The sequence below is a fragment of the Eutrigla gurnardus genome (assembly GCF_963514095.1).
Source record: "Eutrigla gurnardus genome assembly, chromosome: 6".
Classification (NCBI taxonomy): Eukaryota; Metazoa; Chordata; class Actinopteri; order Perciformes; family Triglidae; genus Eutrigla; species Eutrigla gurnardus.
Genome location: NC_139920.1, coordinates 1,201,923 through 1,223,946, shown reverse-complemented (window position 1 = coordinate 1,223,946; position 22,024 = coordinate 1,201,923). Strand labels below are relative to the sequence as shown.

Below are 22,024 nucleotides of genomic sequence, written 5' to 3'. Positions count from 1 at the left end.
AACCATATCTCTAAATCAGCTCCAGTTTGTTTACTTTACTGGCATCAGAGTTTAGATATAAATATCTCATTATTTTATTCAGAATGATTGAGACAAGAGGCCTATACTACGAAGCAAGTTCAACATACCAGGTATCTTTCAGTTATCCAGCTTAAGTAACCCTAACAAAGGCAATCAGAGATAATCTGTCACACGAAGCTGGTTATCAACTCGGTAAGTCAACCCAGGGTTTCCCTATTGAGCTATGAGTGTGTGCACATAAAAGTGGCGGTGTTTGCAGCATTTGACCAATCGCAAACATGGATCAGTCTACGGGCAGCTACAGAGCGGCATACTTCCCTGCAGCAGTCCCGGGTTCTAATCTGGGACTGCTGCAGGGAATAAGGCTGCTTTAATCAGCCTTATTCTTTCCGCTGCAATCCCGGCGATGTAAAACGGACTTTTGAGCAAATAAAAAATAAATATAAAAACACAAGTGTCATGGCCTAGGGTAACCTGACAATGAGGGAGGACGGAGGCATAATAAGATTGAACAATAATCGGGTTTATTTAATAAACCACCTCACAAAATAAAACAATGCTAGATTAACGTGTAAGTGGGAGCGATCAGTATTCAGTCGTGAGGTGTGACTTGAATAATTCAAGTGATACGAATTGAATTTCCTAGAGAAATAGCAGACGGGATGTTCAACAGCATTATCATCATCTTGGAGCAAAACGGCTCCAGCTCCCACGTTGCTCGCATCTACATGAAGCTTAAATGGCGCCTCCATTTTTGGAGCTGCAAGAAGAGGTGCAGATGAGAGAAGATTTTTGGCGCTCTCAAATGCGGCTTGACAAGCAGGTGTCCACACAAAAAATCTAAAATGATGAAATTCCAACCCTGCATGTGCCACCTTATATTTAACTAGCATTAGCATTTTTGTTAGTTTTAGTGAACAAAAAGTTATTTCTCAGATATATAATTATTTTGTCTTGCATACCCTCCATCTGTAGCTTGAGATGAGCATCTAATGTTCAAAAACATCTGGAGATAAATTGAGTTAGCCAACAGAAACCCTGCTCTCATTACTGCAAACAGCTGATAAACATGAAAGAAAGCCACAGGTAAACGTAACCTTTTCAGGGACTCAATGTTTTGGAATCATAATAGTGTTACATTAACATTAGTTTACCTTTTTATATAATTATGTTGGCCTGCGGGCTGCACGGTGGTGTAGTGGGTAGCACTGTTGCCTCACAGCGAGAGGACCCCGGGTTCCTTCTGTGTGGAGTTTGCATATTCTCCCCGTGTGAGCGTGGGTTCTCTCCGGGTTCTCTGGCTTCCTCCCACAGTCCAAAGACATGCAGGATGGAGATAGGTTAATTGATAACTCTAAATTGCCCGTAGGTGTGAATGTGAGAGTGAATGGTTGTTTGTCTCTACATGTTGGCCCTGCGATGGACTGGGGACCTGTCCAGGGTGTACCCTGCCTTCGCCCAATGACAGCTGGGATCGGCTCCAGCCCCCCCCCCCCCCCCCTGACCAGGATGGATGGATGTTGGCCTGCTAGCCTGCATGTTTTCATGGTTAAATCCAGCTGTTAAGTTGCTGCTCATTGTCTAATTTGGTGAGATCATAGATACACTTAGCCAATAGGTCTGTTTTTCTTCCAAGAAGTGCTAACGCTAGTTAGCATCACTGACATCCATGTAACTATGCTGAAAAACTAGATGTGTCTCAGGAGGTTACTTTTTTTTTTTTAGTAAATTTTATTTGTCAAGATTTTTATAGATACAGGCACACACGATACAAACAAAAGTAATAAAAACAAGACAGTAAACCAGACATTAAAAAAAAAAAAAAACATAAAGCCAGCACATAATATAGTGTATAATGTGTTTATACATGTCGATTCATTGAACAGATGTCCCAGAAAGTCCACTCACACAGATAGGAGGTTACTTTTTATTTGTTGTAATTATTTTGTCATTGTTTTCAATGGACACTTTTTATTTATCTGAAAAACTGGTCTTCAATAAATATTTTGGAATTACTTTTAATTGACAAAGTAAACACACTGTGAATTGTACAAACTTCACACCTTGCTGCCTCACTTGCTGCCTCCCTCTTGTTCACTTTTCATCACTCTGGAGAGATGATGTATCTCCCTGCTGACCAAAGGCACAGTTGAAATGCCATATGGACCAATATACTATGCTGAAGACCAATAAACTATGTGTTGACAGGCAGATGATAAGATTGACCATGAAATCTGAAATGTAACAAGACTAAAGGTAAGTTCACACCAAATGTCGAGCAAATATTTGCCTCTGTTTTGGTATTACTCTTGGGAGTTTGACCGCGGGATCAGTTGTATTTATTTGTGGTTATTATTGCCGATGACGTGAATCCCGGCATGTCAACACCCACAATGTTTCATCAATCATGACTGAATTGACCACTATTACTGCTTTGTTCCAACATGCGCCGGGTGGTCAAACGTCAAAACGTCCTGTCTGAGTTTATAGCCCCCAGAGGTGCTCAGTGAATTATATTATGCTGTATTCATGGTGAATAGCCACACATCGGCTGGTTTACTACAGCGATATGAACCCAAAACTAACAATTTTGCTGTGATTTAATTGCACTTAACGGATAAAAAGGATACTGAAGTAGCTATATGGTATACTACCTGTAAAACGTCTGAAGTCACTGTCCACAAGATGGTAAGTACAGTTCTGAAAGGCTTTCAGATTGATCAGAGGTAGGCTATGCTAACACTGTATGCTCCATAAATATCATCAGAATCATAACACTTTTTTGCTGCAATTGCTCCATAACAGTTAGGAAGAAAGAGAGAGTAATATGCTCATAAATAAATAAAGAGCCTATGAACATAGTAATGTATCAAAACCTATACACACAAGAGTGGTCAAAAAGTATAAAACATAAATAATAACACCAAATATAAGTTATGTATGTACAACCTATGCATATAGTAGACCACAGTTTTATCACACAGGCATAAATGGGGCAGCGACCTTGAGGTGTGTACCACAGACAGTCTGTTGTTTATACTCATAGTTTCGTTCAATCTCTGCACTAATCTACAATCTGGGGGGTTACACCCTGCTACAGTAGGTTTTGTCTCCATTTCTGATTCAGTGAGGACAGGAGGAGATTCTCAACACTGGTGGACTTCAGACTTCTTGCGTCTGTTTGCATCTTTGCATTTACTTTGTTTTCAATAGGCACAAAAAAATTGCTTTGCGAGAAGGTCAGCCCTATGTTCTAAATGATCCTCCCATCCACAGCACAGGGATGGCCCTTCACTAATGCACATAACATGTTGTTGCTGGGGACTGGGAGGAAGTGCAATGTTGGATTTGGAAAAAGCGATTTGTTCTTGACTAAACAAGTGAACAGCACTTTGTGCAGCTGCTGTTTGAACAGACACTGCAATGTATGTAATAAATATTAGGTAGCAGTAGGCTAATAAGTAATGTAGTAGTAGCAATAGAATTCAGGTTAGGGTTAGGAAATTCTTTATTTTATTATGAATCTGTGGGAACAGGGCTGAGGGAATATTCGTGCTGCCATTTATAACACGTCCACCATCTTAGCTTAGCATGCTAAGTTAATATGGTGGACATGTTAGCTTAGCATTCTAACAATAGCTAGTGAGCAATAAACATAATGTACAGGCTGAGGGGAATGTCTTTAGTTCTGCAGGTATTGGACACATTTAAATGTTGACCTGATGATTGTGCCAAGTCAAACAGTGACCAAATTACACTTGAGACACGAACATCATGAGTGACTTATGTGCCTGTTATGGAGGCCAGTGATGGTGGGATGAAAGCACTCTTTTTTTCATTGTGCTGCAGACAGCTCCCAGACGCCGCTGATGTTCTCCAGCAGGTTTCAGTGAATGGGAGGTGCTGGAAAAATGGCTAACTCTCGAAGGGGGTGCTGTGTGTGTGAAGAGCGTCCACACACACACACACACACACACACACGCACATCAGCCCATTAAATCTGGAACGGATTTGTGTCATTACATAATAACAAATTAATTTTGTGTGTTTGTGTGTGAGAGTATTTTAACTATATCCACAATGATGGAAACAAATTGGAAAAATCCACCCATTTTGTAGCTTTTACTCTCATAACATAACCATTATTGAATCACTTGTGTAATCTGGTTCCTATCGTCGAATTGTACTGAGAGAGAAAATATTTACACTTTTCTTTTTTACCTCATTACATGTGATGCTTGTAAGTTTTAACTGTAGATGCAGTTTTTAGTAGTGGGGAAAGTTTACCTAACAAAATGTTTTAATGTAAAACCGTGTTTTACTAAATATAGTATATGCATTATAAATATAATATACATATATTATATGGAATGTTTATTAGTGTTTAATATTATGAGGCAAATCTGGACTGGAAATATGAGCTACTATCATAGAAGTCTGGGGGACGTCAGGACATTAGTGACAACAGGAGGAGATTCTCAACGCTGATTGGCTTTCGCAAAACAGCGTCACAGAAATTTCTCGTATGATTTGAAATGTGAATGAGGCAAATTTTGCATATTCACCTAATTTGCATTGACATTGTTTGTAATCATGCTGTGCAAAATATTCATTTCATGTTTGGTGTGAACACAGCATCAAATCTGAAGAAGGAAGTGAAGTCAGTGTTGTGTATCCATTAACCACCAAACTTGTCTTCTGCTCTTTGTAGCTTTATCTCTGAATATAATGCAACTATTCTGCATGAAAAGATGTGAGCGTCCAGAAAGTCTATATTTCAAAAGGAATTCTGTTCAGTATTGTTTATTTGCATTAAAAACACATTTTCATTTGTCCATATGTCATGTGTTGGTGTTTGCATGCGACCAGTAGATCAATTAAAAATGGTGAATGAATAAATAAAAGGTGTTTGGGGCCATTTAAACTGAGTTGCCCATTCAACTGAGAACAGCAACCAGGCTTTCTGGCAACATCTGGACCCCGAACCCCCCCACCCCCTCTCCATCCCCCATGTATGTATAATAGATGGGTTGCTTCTCTGTGAGGCCTCAGGTGAGAACAGTCAGCTCGGCTCACTTCACTGCAACACTGCAGGTTTGAGATCCTCTGGTTTGATTTTACAAACATCATAACCTACCTGACGTTGTTCCTCTGTGGCAACGTGGACACACTTGAGTGTTGCAAAACCTTTTCTAGTTTCAGTGAAGATGCATTTGAAAACTGCAGCACACAGTGATAGACAACAAGATTCTTTTCTGTGGGTCAAAAGTAGTTTTTTATGCTCGAACATGTATACACTTTTCCCAAAGCAGCTCTAAAGACTGAATGCATGTTAAGAGTTTCTTGACATCAGCTGATGCTGAATACACTGTCTGTAAGCTGGGCTGTACATAAATTATCATGTTGTCACACTACAAATATTTTATCATTCAGTATAAAAACTTAATGTGCAATATAAACAGGACAGTTTAAGAAAGTTAACTTTGATCCAGTTTGCTACTGCTGATTTGTACTCTTAATGTCATGACACATTACATTTATGCACATTATCATTTCTGTATTATGATAAAAAACGATGCAAGAACATACAGACAACTGACAACTGCGAGCTTGTATGATTGTTAAGTTTTATTTCTTAAAACGTCTCTTCTGCTCTGTCTGCTAAAGAATGACCTTCATATACAACTAAACTACACTCTCACGTATGTGTCTTGTCGTGTTGTGGTACAATTTTGGTACCTCATAGACGTCCCCCAGACTTCTATGATACAAAGCAGAGAAACAGGTTAGATGGTAGGAACAGACTTTATTGAAAAACAAATATTACGCAGAGCTCAATTGAATGAGACGGATTCTTATCTGGCAGCGTATCGATGAGAAGACCAGGCTTTTATGGAGAGATGATGAATGAATGGAGGCAGGTGCCTTTACTGCAGCGGGAGAAACCAGCCACGCTTCCTGCCACACGCCAAACTGTGTAGGAGGAAAGGAAGAGAAAAGAGAGGGGGAAGAGAAACACACAGAAAGTAATAAACCTAAACATAAATCCTAACAGAAACATATTTTTTCTGTTTTTCTGAAAGTCGCAGTTTTAAACATGTTGCTAAATAACAACACATAACTTAAAAGAATGCTACAAAGCTACATATTTAGGTCGGCAACACGACTCGTTGGTTAGTTGCACCCACACCAGGGCCAGGTGATCCGTACCTGTCCCCCGTTTTAGTAACGCATAAGAGGAGCGTTGGATGGTTGGAGGTTTACATCTTAACTTGTGAGGTTAAGACACTAAAACATTTGGTCTGAGAAAGATGGCGAAAAATACACAAACCATTAATATTTCTCTATATGAAATACAGAACATTCATATAGCAGCAAACAAATATTTGCTCTGTAAAGATATAGTGGAGGAACGTCTATAGGCATGGGATGGATTCCATGTCATGAAATCCTGGCTAAAAAAATTACAATATTATCCAGATAATTATAAAATAATGCTCAAAACTCTTTAAATGGCACTAAACTATACTGATATCACTTCACATTTAGTTAAGAAATACATATTTTATTGCATCACAGAGAGAACACTTTTTTTGTGAACATCTATTTTAGTGAAAAAAATGTATAAATAAATGATAAATAAAATTGAGAGTGTTGTTTATCACATTCTTCTTCTCCACGATGCCAAACTAGACACTTGTGTAGGTATTCACAATTATGCTGCTAATGGAAGTTCAACACAATCAATGTGTTGTGTGTTTTTTTCCCACTCCATGAAACAATGGTGTACTGCTACCTACCTAGTAGGAGGAGGCATCACAGATTCAGCTTGGCACAGCGGAAGTTTCATGGCAAAAAGCCTCGCCGAGACTGCACCGAAAGCCCGCCAGCTCCAACCTGGTCTACTCTTGGAGCAAGGCGAATTACAGCTGTGGCAGTTTGGCTCACAGGCGTGCAGTGCGCACATGTCACCAAGACCTCACAGACAGGTTTCCACAGTTCCAGGCACATTTAAATGCAATAAATAATCACAACAAACACTATTTAATGCAACTAATTGAATCAACACGTGAATTTATATCTATATAGATTGTCCCATCACATCTGAAGTCAGATCAAAGGCGGATGGCACGCGTAACGGAAACTCAGCCTGACTGAATTAACACAGCTGAAACTTGGACCTCTCGGACAAAAACATCTCCCTCTCTCTCTCCTGTTTTTCATATCCATCCACTGCTAATAAAATGCGTCTATTCCTGAAAAAATCGTTAAAAAAAATACAGCAGCTCATGCCTGGTCTGAGGTCTCGCGCCTCCGCAGCCTCCATGTCCGTGGAAACGCGCAACTTTGCCGCGAGCTGGAACCAGAGTTGGGGCTGCAGACGGTGATGAATGGCCCGGCCGGCTCGTCTATTATGTCTACTGCGCCCTGACCCTGTTTTGTGATAGACATGCCTAAATTGTCCCTACAATTTCTATAGTGATATAATATCGGCATTATAATTATTATGACTATGGCTGTATTCGAAACCGCATACTACCGTACTGCCTACTACATACTGCGTTAGTATATACTGTATACTGCGTACTGAATGTGGGATTCAGTATGCTACTTCAGCAGACCGACGCCGTTCACACCGCAGTATGCAGTATGCAAGTTTCCCAGAATGCATTTCGTGGCGACCGGCAGCGGTAGTTGTAAAACAGGCGCAAAGCTGTTTTATTTCCCGCTGTAGCGCTGTTATTATGTCACTTTATAGAGTAGACTGGTCGGATGCATACTGGAAATATTCTCCGAATCAGTACGACATCCGGGAACTTTTCGCATACTGCAGATTTTGCTTTTGTTTGCATACTGCATACTGCATACTACATTTTGGCCAAATCAGTACGTACTAGCAGTATAGTATGCGGTTTCGAATACAGCCTATATGCACGCACAGCGCGTGATGCGCGTGGTGGGAGGCTGCTTCTGTCATTGGGTTGTCAAGTGACGAAACTTGCACTGCACCTCACCTGGGGCATTAAAGGTGAGGAGAGGAGCTCATTTGATTGGTGAAGATCTGAATCGGCTGTGTTAATCCCACTCCACACCTTGGGCCCTAGTTTCGTAGACCAGGCGCAGTCAGCTTTCAGCGCACCTGCGCCGCGCCGACGGGGTGTGTCTGCCTGGACTTTGCAAGTTTCGTGCACTGCGCAGGCTCGCGCAGGCACACCTCCCGTCTCGCCCACCGGCGCAAGTGGGAAAGAGGGAGGAGAAGAAGGCGTGAGTGGGAGACGAGGAGGAGACGAGGCGTGGACTGGGATTAATACAGCCGATTCAGATCTTCACCAATCAAATGAGCTCCTCTCCTCACCTTTAATGCGTTAGGGGAGGTTCAGTGCAAGTTCCGTCATTTGACAACCCGATGACAGAAGCAGCGCCGCTGCTCCCACCACGCGCATCACGCGCTGTGCGCGCGTATCATAATAATAACAATGCCCATATTATAAAAAACAGGAGAGAGAGAGGGAGATGTTTTGGTCCAAGAGGCTGAGTTTCCGTTACGCGTGCCATCCGCCTTTGATCTGACGTCAGATGTGACGGGACAATCTATATAGATATAAATTCATGTGTTGATTCAATTAGTTGCATTAAATAGTGTTTGTTGTGATTATTTATTGCATTTAAATGTGCCTGGAACTGTGGAAACCTGCCTGTGAGGTCTCGGTGACGTGTGCGCACTGCGCGCAGTCAGCCAAACTTCCACTCCGCCAGCTGTGATTCGCATTGAATGAATGGACTTTATTTACGCCTTGCGCCGAAAGTAGGCCAGGTTGGAGCTGGCGAGCTTTCAGCGCAGTCTCGGCGCACTCCCCCTGCTGCGCCGCCACACCCATCTTGGCGCTGGCGATCCACCAAACTGCCAAACTGACGGTGCGCAAGGCTGCGCGGGTCGAAACTTGCATTGCGGCGGCTCCGCCACCCTGCGCCGCCCTGCGCTGCGCCACGAAAACTAGGGCCCCTTGTCTCCTCCTCGTTTCCCACTCATGCCTTCTCTCCTCCCTTTTTCCCACTTGCGGTGTGGGAGTGACGGGAGGAGTGCCTGCGCTAGACTGCGCAATTATACAATACTTAAGGAATCATTCAGAAGGAGCAGACGCAGATAAGCTTCAATTCAGACAGAAAATGTTCAGTTTTACTTTTCTTGTTCTTGGAGTTAATAGAAATAATTGTAAATGTATTTTTGCAACTATAAGGTCAGATGCATAGTATTCATGTTGCTTTCTTAAGTAAAATCCAAACAGAGCATGTTCATAATAAAAGGACAAAATCGTCGAGAAAGACTTTGGGGGAATATTTTATGATTGATTAATCAGGAGTCAGTTATGCAGGGGAAAAAAACGTTTCACTCTTTTACATCAAATAAATGAGTCACCAAACTCACTTAAGTGCCACTGTTCATGTTTTGTTGTTTTGTGTCCTTGTTTTTGTAATAGCTGAATCTTTACAGGCAATTAATGCAATTTCAACTGGTTTCCGATGCAAATCATCTTGTTTTATGTATAAAATCAAGTGTATTTTTGTTTTCATTGTAGTGCAGTGAGATGCTTCACTCTTATTGTATTTTAGAAACATAAATATTCCCACTGCTCTTAAAGGTAAAGTGATTCCCCAAAAACAAGTTGCATTTTCTGATGCTATTTTTTTTTAGTTTTGTATATTCCCTCGCTGCAATAAAGGCTTAGCACTATACTAAAATCACCTGATTTTGCAGTGATGGATAATGAAATAATTTTAAACTATTCTTTTAAGAGATGTGAATTTATAAGAGAAAAATAATCTGAAGTTTAAAGGTTAAATGATGATGAACAACAGAGAAAATCCCTCCTCAGCCCGGGGCCATGAAGCTGCTGTGTTTCTGATGAAAAGACCACCAGTAATTGATTAAATTAACAGCAACATTAACATAATCAAGTGTTTTTATCTTCTCCTCTGTGGGCGAGCAAGGCCCAGAGCTATTCCTCTCTCTCTGTCTCTGTACTCACACCATTCATTCATCCATCCATCCATCCATCCATCCTCTCTGTCCGTCGGTCAGACCATCCACCCTGTCAGTCTCCATCAGTCTCCGTGGTGACGGGATGCTGGTGGTAACCCGCGGTGATGGGAGGCCACTCTAATATGTAAAGCAGGCCGTCTGGACGCAGGCCGAGCTGTCAGATGTCCCGGCTGCATGTAGCTGCAAGGGAGGCCGCTGCTCGGGTCAACCCAAATCTATGCTAATTTGACATTTCCAAACTAATTTGCATATGTACACATCAAAGTTCTTTCTTTCTTTCTGTTATCTATTCTTTTTTTAACCTCTTTCTGCTGTTTAATACGTTCACACACGTGTTAAATACAAAGCAACAAAAGTCACATTTATTAGCTGATGAATGAGAAATTCAACTGGTCAACATCACGTCACTGCTGCTTTTGAACAGAACATATAATAATCACATTCATAACACATCTCAAGGAAAATATCAATACATTTTATTTAAAAGCTTTAGGTATTTTGTAGATTCAGATTGTGAATAAAAATATCTACATTACCTATGCATTATGATATATTTGTTGTTGAACTACCTGGAGCAGATTCAGTTATTAATCAATCATTATCAATATCAATACAATTATTATTAAGGGGGTTTATATTCAAATGCCAATCATTAATAACTATTAGTATATGAGTAGAAACGTATGAGTACTTAAATTATTTGCACAGCAGAGTTTGATATCATTCAAACAAACACAGCATGTTCAAAAGGGTTTATTAAGAATAAACAAATAAACATACACTATGTCTAAGTGACCTATCTTAATACTATACAAGTGTGTGTGTGAGAGCGCGGGACAACGTAATGTCCGTGTGCCTCTGTCCCCAGACCAGATTTCTGTACGTGTAATTAATGTAAGATATGTAGGGTTTTTGTTGCCGTTAGCAAAGTTGGATAAGTGAGCATGTGAAACCGTATGTTCTAAACCACTAACGACTGAACTTAGGTTACACACTTAACTAAACAACTCATCAATAAGAAAATCACATTTGAACACGACTCTCGACTCTGTTGCTCTGCTAAAACAGAAAACTATAAAGCATAGGAAGTTAGTTCCCTGGTATAACTCCCAAACTCGTAAATTAAAACAAAAATTGCGTAAACTTGAAAACATCTGGCGCTCCCCCAAACTGGAAGAATCCCGCCTAGTCTGGCAGGACTGTCTTAAAACGTATAAGAAGGCTCTCCGTAATGCCAGAGCAGCCTACTACTCATCTTTAATAGAGGAAAATAAAAACAACCCTAGATTTCTTTTCAGTACTGTAGCCAGGCTGACAAAGAGTCACAGCTCTACTGAGCCATGCATTCCTAGAGATCTTAGTAACAACTTTATGAACTTTTTTAATGATAAAATTCTAGCAATCCGTGACAAAATTACTTGCATCTTGCCTTCAATTGGAACCGCGTTACTCTCAAACTCAGGAGTTTTAGAACTAGCATTAAGACCTGATATATATTTAGACTGCTTTTCTCCAATCAACCTAAACCAACTAACGTCAATGATCTCTTCTTCTAAACCTTCAACCTGTCTCCTAGACCCGATACCAACCAGGCTACTGAAAGAAGTCTTACCCTTAGTTAGCGCGTCGCTATTAGATATGATCAATGTGTCTTTATTAACAGGCTATGTGCCACAGTCATTTAAAGTAGCTGTAATTAAACCTCTTCTTAAGAAGCCTACTCTAGATCCCGGGGTTTTATCCACTTACAGACCATTAAGCTGGATAAAAGTCCTATTTATCCAATCGATCTCAGTTTGTGCATGTCAATGAAAAATCCTCCAGGCACACTGAAGTTGAATACGGTGTTCCTCAAGGTTCTGTGCTCGGACCAATTCTTTTCAACTTATATATGCTTCCTTTAGGCAACATTATTAGAGGACACTCTATAAACTTCCATTGTTATGCTGATGATACTCAGTTATATCTATCGATCAAGCCTGAAGAAACCAATCAGCTAGTTAAACTCCAGGCATGTGTTGATGACATAAAATCCTGGATGACCTGCAATTTCCTGATGTTAAACTCAGATAAAATGGAAGTTATTGTACTTGGGCCTAAACTCCTCCGAAGCTCGCTGTCTAAAGATATAGCGACTATTGATGGGATTGCCTTCGCCTCAAATGCTACTGTAAGAAACCTTGGAGTTATCTTTGATCAGGACCTGTCCTTTGACTCGCATATTAAACAAACTACAAGGACAGTCTACTTTCACCTGCGTAACATTACTAAAATTAGGCCAATGCTGTCTCAAAAAGATGCAGAAAAACTCGTCCATGCATTTGTTACCTCAAGGCTGGACTATTGTAATTCTTTATTATCAGGCTGCTCTAATAAATCTCTTAAATCTCTCCAGCTGGTCCAGAGTGCTGCAGCGCGTGTTCTGACTAAAACCAGAAGAAGGGATCACATTTCTGCTGTATTAGCTTCTCTGCACTGGCTCCCAGTAAAATCCAGAACAGAATTTAAAGGGGCCCTATTATGAAAAATCGACTTTTCCATGTTTTTCAACCCTAAAATGGGTCCCTGGGGTGTCAATAAGTCCCCACAGTATCAGAAAAGTCCACCATCTCCCTGTTTCACTTTCTCAGTTTGAAAGAAATCCTCCCGATAAAAGAACGGTTTGCAGAATGTCCACTAAATGACGTCAGCACCGAATTTTGCTGTGCCTTATATGGGTCATCTCGGCTCATTAGAATCGCTCCACCTGTGTGGTCCCGCCCACATAATCCCCATACCTTTTGGCTGTCAGTGTGATGTACATACAAACCAGTGGACCAAAATGCCAAAATCAACGGAAAGCGAGTTGGCAGTCCAACTGCTGATATTTACTGGCATCGTTGGAACATCTACGATGGAAATGTGCGCACACGCGTCCGTAAATGTGTGTTTGTGTGTGCAACGCACTTCACCGACAGGAGCTTTGACAACATGGGTCGCTACAGCTCAGGATATACCTCTAACCTAAGGCTAAAGTTTGGATCAGTACCGACAGTCCGAGAGCCAACCACAGACACTGAAGCGGTAAGTTTCTAAATATTATGTAATATGCCGTGTTACAGTTTACCGTTTCTTTCTTAGCATTGGTGTGTTAGCATTGGCGTGTTGCGCTAAAGTTAGCATTGGCGTGTTGCGTTAAAAGCTTCCATTGTATTTATATTGAGGACCGTTAACGATACGTAGTGCTGCGGGGGCCCAAACCTGTAAAATAACGCTAGACATCAGTTTGCTTGGGAACGTGTTGTAGCTTGAATGCGGCAGTAAGAGCAGCTGATCTGTTTGTTTATACACGCCGATGCAAAGACGACGTCACCAAACGTTTGTTTTTGCACCGCTAACGAAGGGATTTTACGAGCTATTGGTGCGTCACCACATCAGTTATAGTGAAATAGTAACGTGTTCCACATTTCAGATGTAGTTGTAAACTCTGACTGTCTGTCTGACTGTCTGTCTGCTTACAGAGCAGCAGCTCACATCAGCATCCCACAGCGACCCACCACAGCTACTGTTGGCACTCACCTGTCTAGGAGGACTACAGGCTCCTTACCCAAGTAAAGGTGTGTAGCCTGACATGTAGCCTACTTGAGATCAGGTTTAACAGCAACTACTAGTAGTCGTGCAGATGTGTATTTCTATTATGTGATATCATGGGTTTCATTCCTCCATACAACTCTGTTACAGCTACTGTGTCCTGCAAGGACTTTGGTGTTGGCACAGCCATGGTTCCAGACCTGTTTCACAACCACTCCAATAAGGAGACCATCACAGAGAGCTCGCCTGGACCCGGTAGAGGAGGAGGATACTTTGGAGGGCAGCTCTTCCTTGACTTCAGAAGAGCTTGATATGACCCTGCAGAGTCGGCCACAAACAGTTTGCGTTTGTGTTCTGAGATAACTGTGAACTTCAACTGCTGATTAATTTGACAATAAAGTCTTTACAGTAATTGTAAAATGTGTCATGGTTAATATTACTGAAGTAATGGTCAGGAAGACTGCATAATATGTTGCATAGAGGGATTTATTTTTATAAAACACAATTGATAAACAAACAACAGACTGCTGTATTCCTCTTACGTGTAAAGCACCATAACCAGCTGTATATATATTTCATGCGTTTTGGAGAGAGAACATTCAGACACGACCAGGATGTCCCACCATGCAAGCCTCTTCTTCCTCCAGCTGCTGCATCCGTCTTCTTACCTAGTGTGAATCATGATAACCGTCATGTTATGTGAATAATAATCTCAACAGACAACTTGGTGTAACAGACAGTAACATTACCTGTGGTGTCTCCATGCAGCAGACATGTTCGGTGTCTGAAGGCCCACTTAGTCACCTAGATGAATATAGTACAGAATTTGAGCATTTCAACAACAAATCTTGTTAATATGGTAACCTGACGGACTTTGCTGACAAGCTGAGGTGTAAACCTCATGTTTGAATTTTGTAACAGTAAGTTTGGCACGTAATGTTGAGATGGAGCAAATCACGTTATAAAACACAGCACACAGCCTATAATTCACAATTCAGCACATAATTCTGGAGGACGACATACTGACCAAATCCCGTTGCTTGTATATCTTTATGTGTAGAGGATCAAGTTTTTAATCCCGTTAATGTGATGTAAACAAACTGCCCGCATACAGGACGCTGTTTTCATCGGGTTTTCATCCGTTTAAATATAATGTTCCCCATTTGGAAAACATGCAACTGTGAACTGTCAACAACACGGCACTACTAACGATATTAATTGTTGCCGAAATAGCTCACAGATACGTTACTTATAGAGCGAAGAACGCAGCATTAGCGTCATTGTGGCTAGCGCTAGCTACGCTAACACACATCGAGTTACCGTCCAAAACGTTACACAGACATGTTAACTTACCATTCAGGTTCGTCCTGCTGCATCCGCGGCGTAGAACTTCTACAGGAGCTGGTCCTGGTTCTGGGTCGGAGTCCGGTTCGGTACGGCTGGACCGCTGTTAGTTTGTAGCGTAGAACCATAACCATGGCAACAGGACGCGGACGGCACGGGGCGGAGAGACACAACCACTTCCTCAGTAGGAGCGGGGTCGGGGGTCATCTCATTAGCATAAGGCTACACCCCGACAGAATCACCCGTTTGAAAAAGTGGGGTAAAAAAGCTGAAAATGAGGAGTGTGATCCACTCCGAAATACATGTTCCGATTGTTTTTTCCAGTTGAGGAATTCAAAGACCAGGTTTGGAGACATCAATAACTTATATTAACTTGTGGAATAATAGCATAATAGGGCCCCTTTAAAATCCTTCTCCTCACTTACAAGGCTCTTAATGGACAGGCACCATCATGGGCCCTAGTTTCGTGGCGCAGCGCAGGGTGGTGGAGCCGGCGTAATGCAAGTTTCGACCCGCGCAGCCTTGCGCACGGTCAGTTTGGCAGTTTGGTGGATCGCCTGCGCCAAGATGGGTGTGGCGGCGCAGCAGGGGGAGGCGTCACAGATTCAGCTTGGCGTAGCGGAAGTTTCGTGGCAAAAAGCCTCGCTGAGACTTCGCCGAAAGCCCGCCAGCTCCAACCTGGTCTACTCTCGGCGCAAGGCGCAAATATAGTCCATTCATTCAAGGCGAATCACAGCTGACGGAGTGGAAGTTTGGCTGACCGGCGCGCAGTGTGCACACGTCACCAAGACTTCACAGGCAGGTTTCCACAATTCCAGGCACATTTAAATGCAATAAATAATCACAACAAACACTATTTAATGCAACTAATTGAATCAACACGTGAATTTATATCTATATAGATTGTCCCGTCACATCTGACGTCAGATCAAAGGCGGATTGCACGCGTAACGGAAACTCAGCCTCTCTGACCAAAACATCTCCCTCGCTCTCTCCTGTTTTTTATAATATCGGCATTGTTATTATTATGATACGCATGCACAGCGCATGATGCGCGTGGTGGGAGCGGCGGCGCTGCTTCTATCATCGGGTTGTCAAGTGACGGAACTTGCACTACACCCCCCCTAATGCATTAAAGGTGAGGAGAGGAGCTCATTTGATCTGAATCGGCTGTATTAATCCCAGTCCACGCCTCGTCTCCCACTCACGCCTTCTTCTCCTCCCTCTTTCCCACTTGCGCGGGTGGGCGAGACGGGAGGTGTGCCTGCGCGAGCCTGCGCAGTGCACGAAACTTGAAAAGTCCAGGTGGACACACCCCGTCGGCGTGGCGCAGGTGCGCTGAGAGCTGACTGCGCCTGGTCTACGAAACTAGGGCCCCATATCTTAAAGAGCTCATTAAACCCTACTGTCCTCCTACAGCACTACACTCTCAGAATAAAGGGTTACTTGTAGTTCCTAAAGTCTCCAAAATTAGAACAGGGGCCAGAGCTTTCGGCCATCAAGCTCCTCTTCTGTGGAACCGTCTTCCGGTTCTGGTTTGTGAGGCAGACACTGTTCCCACATTTAAGAGTAGGCTTAAATGTGATTAGAATTAATCTACTCTACACTGAGCATGCGCGAGTGAGTGAGCAGTCGCAAGGGTTTCGTGGCTCCCCTCTGCGTGTCAAACAAATGGATTAAAACCTTAAAAGTCCATTTACAGTTTTTCTCCTTACATTACTGAAAAAAGAACAAGCAGGTGTCCTAGAAACTTGGTAAACAACGGACGACGTGCTGGGTGAGCGTTTACCGCACAACAAATAAACAAACAAAAGATGCCAGAGACGTGATTGACCAGCTTGAAAATCGACATCGCCAAAATAATCTGAGGTTGCTGAATATGCCAGAGAAGGAAGAAAGCGGCTCGACAATGATTGATTTTTTGGTCAAAACCTTTATGGAGAAATGGAAATTGCTGCTTGTTGCAGACGACTTTGAAAGAGCGCACCGCATGGGACCAGTTAGAGATAATCAGAAACACCCGCCGGCCATCATCTTCAAGCTACACCGTTTCCAGAAGAAACAGCGAATTCTCAACGTGTGCAAGACGAGACCAGAAGACTGCGATCTCAGGGTGGTACCTGATATATCGGTACAACTTCAGGCGAGGAGATTCGAGTTCTGGCCACTGAGGAAACAACTGCATCAGCTGGGACTTAAGACTTACTTTCGGCACCCGGCCATCCTCTGGGTGGAGGACGGGGCGCAGAGGATGAGCTTCAACTCTCTGGACCAAGCTCAAGAGCATCTTAAACTACAGTACCCATCCATAAATTAAATGCTACAATATGTGTCTTCATTAATGGGATGAAGACGACAGCGGTAAGAGAAGCTTGTGAATGGATGATGATTTGAACTGAATTGATACTTTTTGGTAGCAGAATTCACTTAGGCACGCACTACCAGTGCAGTGACAACTGAACACTCCCGTTTTTTTTTGTTTTGTTTTTTTTTCTGTTCTCTTGGTCATTTATTTATTTAATAGTAATTCCGCAATTAATGAATTAAGAGGGAAGGATGTATTTAACTCTTGATGAAAAAATGGGCCCTTGTTTAGTTATCCTCCTTTTTTCTATTTATTTATTTTTTCCCAATTTATCTTTATTTTTTCCCAATTCATTTTTTATTTTATTTTATTTTTTATTTTTTTTGCAAATATTTTCTCCCTCCCCAATTTTATTTTTCTTATTTTCCCCCAATATTGCGGTTAAAACTTTATGCAAAAGTATCCATATGCTAACATCTGAGGTATGTGTATGTGAGATTTTGGTCACATGTCAATATTGATGTGTGAAGGGGCATAAGGGAAGGTGTGTGTGTTGCCATTTAGCCATTGTTGACTTGACACATGGAAATACAGTTTAATCCAAAAAAGTCAGAGCCTGAAGGAGCTACAAGGCCAAGCTGCATTGTGAATCTAGCTAAGGGAATGAGGTGGGGGTGAGTGATCTGCACTGGGAGAGGGGGGCGGGCAAGATTTGTACAGGTGAATATTTTATATTAATTAGTGACAGTAATGACTAGTTTATCTATCTTATCTTGGAATGTGCAAGGATTAAATGGGGTAACCAAAAGAGCTGCTTGTTTAAATCTTATTCAAGAGTCGCACCTGACCAGTAAGTCAGTGAAGAGCTTAAGCAACCCCAAATATGAAGTTGTAGCCTCATCCTCTGTGGATGATAAAAACCAAAGGTGTGCTGATAGTTACTAGACGTTCACTGGACTTAAACATCCCTGATATTGGCGGCGATAATGAAGGTAGGATTGCCTTTGTAAAAGTAATAATGTCAAATATGAAAATTATTTTTGTCAGTGCTTATGCCCCAGCTGATTATGACAAAAAATTATATTCAGAACTATCCAATTTATTAATGAATTCATCAGATTACTATTTAGTCATTGGGGCAGATATGAATACTATAATAGACCCCATGTTAGATAAATCAAATCCTCGAGTGGCAAGTGCCCAGCTATCCTGATCAAAAACAGTGCATGTTAGACCTTAATCTGGTGGATGTGTGGCGATTTTCCAATCCAGGAGCTAAAAAGTACACCTTTTTTTCCAATAGACATAAATCATATTCTAGAATAGATTATATTTTTGTATCTAATACATTAATTCCAGTAACACAACAATCTGACATAATTTTGGCTTCTCTATCTGATCATCATGCAGTTAATGCTACATTTTTATTTCCAACCATTAAGAAAAAAGCGTGGAGATTTAATCCTACGTTACTTTCAAATAATGATTTTTGTGCTCAATTTAAATCAAAGCTATATGAATTTATTTCACTCAATGGAGATTCAGTGGAAGACTTTAGGTTTGTTTGGGAAGCCATTAAAGGTTTCATGAAAGACAATGTCACATCTTTTGCTTCAGCTTTAAATCGCTCACGGCGATTAAAAACTGCTGAGTTAGAGACATTTTTGACAAAATTGGAAAAAGCTCAACAAAATTCCTTCTGTGCTATACGAGCAGGTCAGCTCGGTCGTGTGAAAAATGAACTTAATGCACTTCTTAGAAAAGATGCAGTTTCTCATCCAAAAGTCCAGAGAACATCATTATTTCAATGGTAGTAGACCGTCACATGAGTTAGCCATGCGCCTTCGCACTAATGAGAGACGAGCATGCATTTCTGCAATACAAGCCTCAGAAGGCAAGATATGCACTACTCCAGAGGAAATTAATACAGTTTTCTTAGATTTCTATAAAAACCTTTATATCTCTGAAATCTCATTCAGTACAGATGAGTTCAGACAATTTTTTAGTGACCTTAATTTGGGAAAACTGTCTAGTTCAGACGCAGAGGACTTAGGAGATAGTATATCTTTAAAAGAATTATGGGACACAATACAGGAGATGAATTTGGATAAGTTCGGGACCAGATGGTATTCCCATTGAAGTGTATATCAAGTTTTGGCCTGAACTGGGCCCTACGCTTTTGAAAATGATAACTACATCAATTGCAAAACGCTCTTTTTTAAAACAAACAAACACAGCCCTAATATCACTTCTGCTTAAAAAACATAAAGACCCAATATTGTGTTCCAGTTACAGGCCAGTATCTCTAATCAATGCAGATATGAAGATATATGCTAAAGTACTGGCACGCCGTCTTAATAAATACTTAAGAAAATTAATTCATTGTGATCAAACGGGGTTTGTGAAAGGCCGATTCAGTTCAGATAATTTAAGAAGACTGTTACATATTTTACATTTTACCCCAGACTGCTCCGACCTTTTGACCTCGTATGGAATCCTAACTCTTGATGCCGAGAAGGCGTTCGACAGGCTTGAATGGGACTACCTCTGGGCCTTATTAGAGCAAATAGGACTAGGAGAATCATTCATTGGCTATATTAAAGTTCTGTATGCAAATCAAGGAGCAATTGTTTTGCCAGGTAATGTATGCTCCTCACATTTTTCAATTCATAGAGGCTCACGTCAAGGATGTCCATTGTCCCCTTTATTATTTGTGTTAGCACTGGAGCCCTTAGCCCAAAAAGTACGCCAGTCTACTAATATCATTCCTATTACGATAAAGTCCACTATTCATCATATATCTCTTTATGCAGATGATGTACTCCTCTTTATCAGTGAATTATCACAGTCGCTTCCTCATATCTTTAATTTATTCAGAGAGTTTAGCAATCTCTCTGGATATAAGATAAACTGGCAAAAATCGGCACTCTTACCAATAAAAGATAATGGACAGGATCTATCTCAATTTAAGGTGCCGTTGGTAAATCAATTCAAATATTTATGAATTGACATCTTTACTAATTTGGAGAGTACTGTTGAGAATAATTATATTGTATGTTTAGATAAGATCAGAACCAACTTAGGTAAGTGGATGGCAAAACCAATATCATTCGATGGCAGGATCTCAACCATAAAAATGATGGTATTGCCTTTAATCAACTTCCTGAGCTCCATGCTTCCTCTGAACCCCCCAAAGGGATTTTGGGATAGACTGCAGAGTTTGATCAGTGAATTTATATGGAATAAAAAAAAAACCAAGGATTAAATTTGCAACGCTGCAGAGAGAGAAATCAGCTGGAGGCTGGGGCCTTCCAGATTTTAAAATGTATCATTGGTCATTTGTATTACGTACTATAAAATCATGGTTAGACCCATCAAATCCCACATCTTGGCGCTCTTTGGAAGCAAAGCTAATACATCCATGCAGATTACAGGATCTAATCTTTACAGATATTCCTATCAAACAAGCCAGAACACTTTTTGGTCCCATTATTGAAAATGTTCTGGTAACTTGGAGACTGATGACTGATTGAGTACACCAATACAAATAATAAATGGCATTTTCACACTCCAATATTTTACAATCATAATTTATTGATAGGTGGTCGACCAGCAGCCTACCCTATATGGTCAAACAATGGGATCCATATACTTGGACAATTATTCAATTCTAACGGTCTCCGCACATTCGAAGATTTGAAGGAACAGTATAACTCATGTCGATTTTCTCGCTTTCTATATTTTCAGCTCCGTGCGGCCATGAAGACTTATGGAGTTCCATGGAACTCAGAGCTGCCTAAACATGACCTGGCGAAACAACTGTACAATACTACCAACACCAGGGGAACTGTATCAGCATTGTATGCCCAAATGTTGCAGGCATCTTATAAACCAATGGCAACTCAAATATTTTGGCAGAAAATGTATGCTCTGATAAACTCTGAAATATCATGGGAAACAGTATGGAATAATATCACTCGGGCGTCAAAAAACCCTAATCACCAAACCATACATCTAAAAATTGTTCACAGAGCATATTTTACTCCTAAACTTAGACATACAATGAAGTTGGAATCATCCCCCTTCTGCCAATTATGTACGCAGGGTTGCTTAGGCACCTTTACGCATATGTTTTGGGAATGCCCTGGAGTACAGTTGTTTTGGTTACAAGTCACTAAATCCTTATCTAAAATTCTTAATAAGGAGGTTCCATGCTGTCCTGTACTTTGCTTCCAAGGTCTCATGGGGCAAAGGATAAAACACTAAAATCTTGGTCAGAAGCTATTATAGTTGTTACGAATCTTGCCTATGAAAGGGTGGATTAATGGGTGGGGGGGATGCAGATCACTCACCAGGGAGGGAAGGATTTTCTTGTGAGTTATGTTTTGTCTTTAGTCAATTAGGTGCCAATATGTGATTATGGCTGTGGAGGACTTTGAGCTGGGGATTGGGAGCTTGGATGAAATAAGAGTATGTGTGGAGGGCCTTGTGGACATGCAGGGATCTGGACTTGAGTGTGAGAGTGTGTGAATGTGTTTGATTTGGGGTGGGGGGTTGTGGGGTTGACTCTTAGACGTTAGAATGTGTATGGCACCTTTGATTTAGTTTTGTTTGTTTGTTTATTGTTGTTCTTCTTTTATATGTATGCTGGATTTATTTTGTTTTTGTTTGTTTTGTTTAGTTTCTTTGTTTTTTTTTAACATACAGTCAATAGTATATTGTTTGCCAACAGGGAATACACT

General features: G+C 41.1%; 1 protein-coding gene across 2 annotated transcripts; it reads left to right on the top strand.

Moving 5' to 3' along the window:
* The first annotated feature begins 12,573 nt into the window (after positions 1–12,573).
* LOC311014728 (uncharacterized protein) lies at positions 12,574–14,128 on the top strand. 2 transcript variants are annotated; one of them, XR_014597291.1, is made up of 3 exons: positions 12,574–13,126; positions 13,564–13,659; positions 13,784–14,128. XR_014597291.1 is itself a non-coding variant. In XM_084011497.1 (3 exons), exons 1-3 carry the CDS (start codon positions 13,034–13,036, stop codon positions 13,942–13,944), a joined length of 345 nt encoding a protein of 114 aa, XP_083867623.1. In that variant the 5' UTR covers positions 12,574–13,033; the 3' UTR covers positions 13,945–14,128. The 2 variants fall into 2 exon arrangements, 1 of the variants encoding a protein (XP_083867623.1); XM_084011497.1 differs by having other exon boundaries at positions 13,569–13,659.
* Positions 14,129–22,024: the final 7,896 nt, after the last annotated feature.

What these genes read in the sequence shown, in the direction of transcription:
- LOC311014728 (XM_084011497.1), top strand. Translation starts at nt 13,034, where the DNA reads ATGGGTCGCTACAGCTCAGGATATACCTCTAACCTAAGGCTAAAGTTT. An exon ending in CAACCACAGACACTGAAGCG is followed by an intron (nt 13,127 to 13,568) that starts GTAAGTTTCTAA and finishes CTTACAGAGCAG; the next exon opens with CAGCTCACATCAGCATCCCA. An exon ending in GGCTCCTTACCCAAGTAAAG is followed by an intron (nt 13,660 to 13,783) that starts GTGTGTAGCCTG and finishes ACTCTGTTACAG; the next exon opens with CTACTGTGTCCTGCAAGGAC.